We start from the raw sequence: 5,957 nt of genomic DNA, 5'->3' as shown, positions 1-5,957 counted from the left end.
AGCTCGAACTTCCAACTATATATAAAATAATTAAAACATAATAAAGAAGCAAGTCGCCGAAGGTATTATTATCTTAAAATATAATTGAGAAATTAAATTTAGAGATATTAAGAGAGATATTATTTAAGGCCTCAGCAAACTCTTCTAAGTTGAATATTAGTGAAACTAAAGTAAAACTAATAACAGCATTAAACTTCGATATGTTGGCTGTTATTTTGGTTGCGAATAATACCTTAAACGAACTTTTAAAATAAAAAAATTTGTTCTTTGGTATAATATTTTTTTTGATCCACTAGTTTTGGTATTAAAAATAATACGAAAATCATTTAACGAAGGCAACAAGTGCTTCGAAATTAAATTATTTTTGCAATATAAACCATTTCAAAGTGTCATAAAATGTGAACTTTTCATTGAAAATTGATTGGTGATCACCAACAACATTTTACATAAACGAATTGCCATTTAATTTGCATGACATAAAGCATACACCGTCGCTCATTGATTTCATCGTTTTCTGAAAATATTTTTACAATTCTATAATTATTAATTTTTCACCACTTGGTGCTAGATCATTTTTGTAAATTGAGAATTTGTGGAGCATCATCTAAAACCTACGGATACCTTTGGTTTGATAGGAAAAGACCAATTTTTCGTGGTAAAAGGCGATTTTAAAAATTCACAAGCTGGGCAAGCCTAAATAAACTTGTTTGATCCGGGGAAGAGATAGCAAATACACGTACGCATTCACGTATGATGGGAATCGACGGAAACATCCAATTACGGAATACCTGTACTAGTTTAAAAAAAATGTAAATGCCAAACACGCGGAATGTTTTGCACGTTCAAAAACTTATCGGGTTTTATTAAATACAATAATTGGTTACAAAGTGGGTTCAATTATACGCGAGCTAGAGCTTGATCAATCATACCATCAAATGCGCGCTCTATCATTTCTGGTATTATTTCTTGACCAGCAATTTCTATTCTCCGGCGAGGTTCGGCTCTCGTTTCCATAAGAGTTGCGTAAACCCTTTCTTTGATAAATCCCCACCAAAAAAAAGGCTAGCAGTTTCAGATCCGGAAACGTTGCTGGCCAAAAAACCGGACCCATCTGTGAGGAAACCCGGTTAGTCATCTTTCAGCCAAAGAAAGGTTTTCGATTGCATCTGCAAGCTCGTTCTGTAAAAAACGCAAATAGCCTTTGAGATTCTGAGGCAAAAACACTGGACCAGTCAAACGATTTCTCAAAAGTCAAACAGAAGACTTTAAGCGCTGGAACTGAACTTGGTGATGATGTTCGAATTCCCAGTAAGGGTTTCGTCCTAACATAGGTGATTATTTTGAGGTGTGTAAGGTCCGTCTCTAGAAAAAGAACCTTCGTCGGTGTAGAGAACTTGGCGCGTAAATTCAAGGATCGTCGTTCATCGCATTGAGCAGCCAGTTACAGAAGTCGTTATGTCCTTGGTGAAGTGTAGCTTTGTATGGATGGTACCTTATATTGGCGTAAAATTTTCGAAACACGCTTTTATATCAGCACTTCCGATTGCGCAATTTCTTCGAGGGTATGCGGCAAAATATAATAATAATCAGCTAGGCTAATACCCAAGGCACCACCTTAGGCCTAAGTCATCAAGCGACATTAATTCTGGTGGCCGGGTAACAATGTGTAGGAGGGTGCAAGAGCAGTGTTCTCAAAGTAAAAATTCGGCGGACCTAATCCAAGAAACCTAGGTTGTACTGTCCAAACTGTCCGGCCCTCAAATAACGAAAGATTGACCATCTCGATAATGTTCAGCAAAAAGTGACTCCATTTAAATACCAAAAATGTTTATGAACTTAAAACAATTTATGTCTAATAATATGTTTCAAAATCCATTTCCAAGTTTTTTAAAGGCTAAACAAAATCGCAATTTTCAAAACCCACGTATTTGGATTTCTTCCTTAGTCCGTTCTGCGTTGCTGCCCAGAGCGGGGGGGGGGGGGCTGAAGAGGAATACGCCAAGTACGATTGGAATAGAGGGTTGGTGCAAGTGAAATCTCAGATCAGGATAGCTGGAACACCAGCGGATATGAGAGCGCGTTTAAGAAGGTCAACCAGCGCTTCTTTTGCAACTCATACCGTGGGTGCCAAATGAATCCACAAGGCTACCACAGTTGCAAACGTGCGGGACACATATTTCGGCACGCAACCAAAGGGCGACGGCAATGCGGAAGGACTTGTTGTCTAAAAGTGTACTCAGGGACAGCAAAGGAAGGATGTTTAGCCAGCAGCTTGGTCTCTGCTACTGTATGCATGGGCGGTCAACCATGTGATAGACTTTTCAACTAGTGGGGCCTCCCACACGTTGATGAATTCAGGGATCAGGGGATGGTAAGACTGCTTTTTAAACGAGTTCCCACTGAGTTAAAGCATCGCGAAATCTAAGCCATTAGGGTCACTAGAGGCAGGGAGAATAGCGCGAACTATGGCCTCGTCACTGGAAAACGACTAGAGAAAGGTGGGAATAGCAAGTTTAAGTGGAGGACGACTGTAACCAAAGGACCTCGTCCATTGGCGTGTTCGTAACGGTTTGAAGCGCTGACAGAAGAGTTTCATCAAACAACGTGAGGCTGGAGACGTTACGCCACACGGGTGCCTGTGAAGATATGACAGCTTTGGTTTAGCTTAGGAGTTCTTCAACAGAAAAAAAAACCTGATCGGCAGATATTTGCTGGAGATTTCTAACCATGGTATACAAGGCCTTGGTTTTTGACGAAAACCAGGCGTGGATAGCCTAGTCCAAAGGGGGGCTCCCAAGAGAATGACTTCGAAGTGAGCTAAGATTTTTTTTTCTCGGAGCTGCCGAACGGAGTATAGATTGGTAGCAATGAGCGTCAAAACAGCCGGAATTCAGAAGTAGCAGTGTAAAATAATGAACTAAAAGTCTATAATTAAAAGATTGTTTAATTTTTGTATAATTCGCGTAAATATAATTTCTATAAAATTCCTCAATGTTCTATATATATATATATATATATATATATATATATATATATATATATTTGTAAACTTGTAAAATATAAAAGGGCTCGTAAAACCGCTTGTAAAACCAAAATTCGCAGAATTTTCCAAAAGGGAAAAGTGCATTGTTAGTCGGAGAACTGCGGGCCCAAAACTTTCCACAAGGTTAAATTTGTAGGCGGCTAGCTAGTGCAGCTCTCTCTCTAACCCATCTTGTAAAATTCCCAGAAAAAAGGGGATTTCTCGAGGTGTGTGTTACACCTCGTTTTGAAATCGGAGGCTTCTCTCCGCGATTTTGTATATTGAATACGACAGTTCGAACTGAGATCCCAACCCAAAGAGGTCTCTTCTCTCCAACTCTAAAAATAAAACTTAAACTCTTTTTGATTATTTAAAAACCGTTGTAGTTATTTTAAACCGACTAATAACTAATTCCAACTATACTAAATAATCAAGTTAACGTAGGATAGCTTTTTCAGTCGGGCAACTACTACGATCCATTTAGCTCTCGCAAATATTTAAATCATACTAATATCAACTCCCGAGCAGTGTTTCGCGACATGGTGCCGAAACCCGGGACTTAACCATATTTTAGAAATTGACGCCAAACTCATTGCGCCGACAAAATTCATCAAATCTTCCTGCCGGAAACTACGCCGAACTCAGTGTGCCGGAGGTAAACCATTTCGCCGGAATCTACGCCAAGTGCGCCGGAATCTACGCCAAGTGCGCCGGACTAAAATCCGAAACCTTCCCGCCGGAAACTACGCCAAAATCTGCGCGCCGGACTAACCGATCAGGAAATTTCAACATCTAAAGAACAATCAAGATGACGCTCGCCGAGGCAGCAGCAGCCGCAGAAGTCGTACGCCTCAACGAGCTACTAAAAGACAAGTCCGTTAGAAAGAGTGCCCGAACCAGCGTCACTAACGTAAGAAATCCTCTCGACGCATTAGTTCTGGATAAAAACTCAACCGTGGACAGCGTTGAGGATCAACTTATTCTACTAGAGCAGAAGGCGGTTTTGCTCAACAGAGTGGACGCCGACGTCATCTCTCACTCTGTCGCTGGAACCGAAATTGAAAAAGAAATCACGGATACCATGAAGTACCAGGACGAAATCGCCTTGTCCAAAAAGAAAGCCGCACGTTTCATCGCCAGGAAAAACCAGAATTTTCGCAATCAACCATCATCACGAACACCGATGGAACAACGAACAACGTAACCATCATACGCGATAGTGATAAACTAAAACTGCCCGCGATGCAACTACCTAAATTTAGTGGTGATATCACCGAGTGGGCCGGTTTTTTGTCACAATTCGAGTCAGCGGTGCATTCCAAAGAAAGTTTGGGTAAAGTACGAAAATGCAATTATTTTTTTAAATGTATTGAGGGCGAAGCCAATTAAAGAATCAATAGCTGGCATGAAGGCTTCTCTCGAAAATTACGATGAAGCGGTAAAAATTTTAAAGGAAAAATACGATAGAACCGATTTGGTTATTCACGCTCATAGTAAAAAAATTAATGAGAGTTAAACAAGTATCTGATTCTAATGATGTTAAGAGCTTGCGTAAATTGTATGACACTATTCAAATCAGTATCCGTTGTTTAAAAACGTTAAAGGTAGACGCCACTCTAAGTGGTAATTTTATTTGTCCAGGGCTGATAGAATGTTTGCTACCTGACATACGCCTAGATTATAGTCGCGCGCATAACAAGGACGGAGACTGGAACTTGACCGCCTTAGTCGAATTCTTACGTAAAGGGGTAGAGGGGCGCGAAACTTGCTACCTTCTTGCCCGGGAAAAATATCAAAATCACGTGCCAAAATCAAACGTCAAACCTGACAGGCCGCGCTTCTCCAATCAATCCGTCGCGTCCACCTCCGCGCTCTCTACGACCGTAAAACCGTCACAATCGAGGGCTGAGTACTGCATTTTTTGTGTGAAGACCACATCCACACTAGCTTTCACTGCAAGAGGTTCAGCTTAGAAAAGAAAAACAATTTCTAATCGACTCAAACAGATGTCGTAACTGTTAACGTCAAAACCACTCTGTCTGTCGAAATTTAAATCGTGCAAAAGGTGCCACAAAAATCATAACTAGGTAGTGTGCGAAGAAAATCGAGTAAATCGAACGCAATCGAGATCAAGAGAATCGAATCAAGATTTGTCAGCCACCGAAGTCAAGGTCATGGCAACACCAGTCGAATGCGGTAAAACGATTATCCTGCAAACGGCCAAAATCTACCTGAACAACCCCGAAAAACCCAATAACATCGCGACAATCAGATGTCTAATGGACAGCGGGAGCCAGGCGAGCTTCGTAAAAGAGGAAGTCTCGCGTCAATTAAGACTCCCGGTCGTTGGACAACAACAAATTCAGATCGGCGAATTCGGCAACCAGTTTCCAAAGGACTCCATTCGAAGAAAGGTTCGAGTAACGCTCCAAAACACGCACGATCCGACCAAGATAATAGAGATCGTAGCCCTAGAAGTTCCATACGTCTGTAGAGCCGTTACCATGGTTAATAGCCAGGAAATCGAAGAATTCACGCAAAAGAGAGGAATTCGCCTTGCCGACGAAGCCTGCAAAACCAGCGCAAGCAGCACTGACATCGGCCTACTTGTAGGTGGAGACTACTACTGGGACATCATCGGGGATGGAATGGAAAGATTCGGTCAAAACTAGTGGCTTTGGAAACTCTGTTTGGATGGGCAATCCAAGGACCCGTCGAACACCATGCCAGTGGAATTCAAGCCAATCACATCACCGTCACCAAAATCAGCGTGACAGAAACAGATATTGACCGTACCCTTAAATCCTTCTGGGAGCTCGAAGCTATAGGGATCAACCAAGATGAGGATCAAACCCTATTGGATCCCGAAGTCATGGATAACTTCAGAAAACCAGCCATATTCAAGGACGGTCGTTACCAAGTCTGCATACACTGA

The 5,957-nt window shown here is 41.5% G+C and overlaps 1 protein-coding gene across 1 annotated transcript; it reads left to right on the top strand.

The window, feature by feature from the left end:
- Positions 1-5,196: 5,196 nt before the first annotated feature.
- On the top strand, positions 5,197-5,957 carry LOC149958503 (uncharacterized). The gene is made up of 2 exons (XM_090167203.1): positions 5,197-5,683; positions 5,731-5,957. The coding sequence occupies exons 1-2, from the start codon at positions 5,197-5,199 to the stop codon at positions 5,955-5,957; spliced, it is 714 nt and encodes a 237-aa protein (XP_090023329.1).

Source organism: Leiobunum rupestre, chromosome 2 (assembly GCF_980474605.1).
Source record: "Leiobunum rupestre chromosome 2, qqLeiRupe1.1.hap1, whole genome shotgun sequence".
Classification (NCBI taxonomy): domain Eukaryota; kingdom Metazoa; phylum Arthropoda; class Arachnida; order Opiliones; family Sclerosomatidae; genus Leiobunum; species Leiobunum rupestre.
This window is presented reverse-complemented; position numbering and strand designations above follow the sequence as displayed.

Bases quoted from the DNA above. Each gene is read 5' to 3' on its own strand.
- LOC149958503 (XM_090167203.1), top strand. From the start codon at position 5,197: ATGGCAACACCAGTCGAATGCGGTAAAACGATTATCCTGCAAACGGCC. The intron at 5,684-5,730 runs GTCAAAACTAGT...GGGCAATCCAAG, and splicing joins GGATGGAATGGAAAGATTCG to GACCCGTCGAACACCATGCC.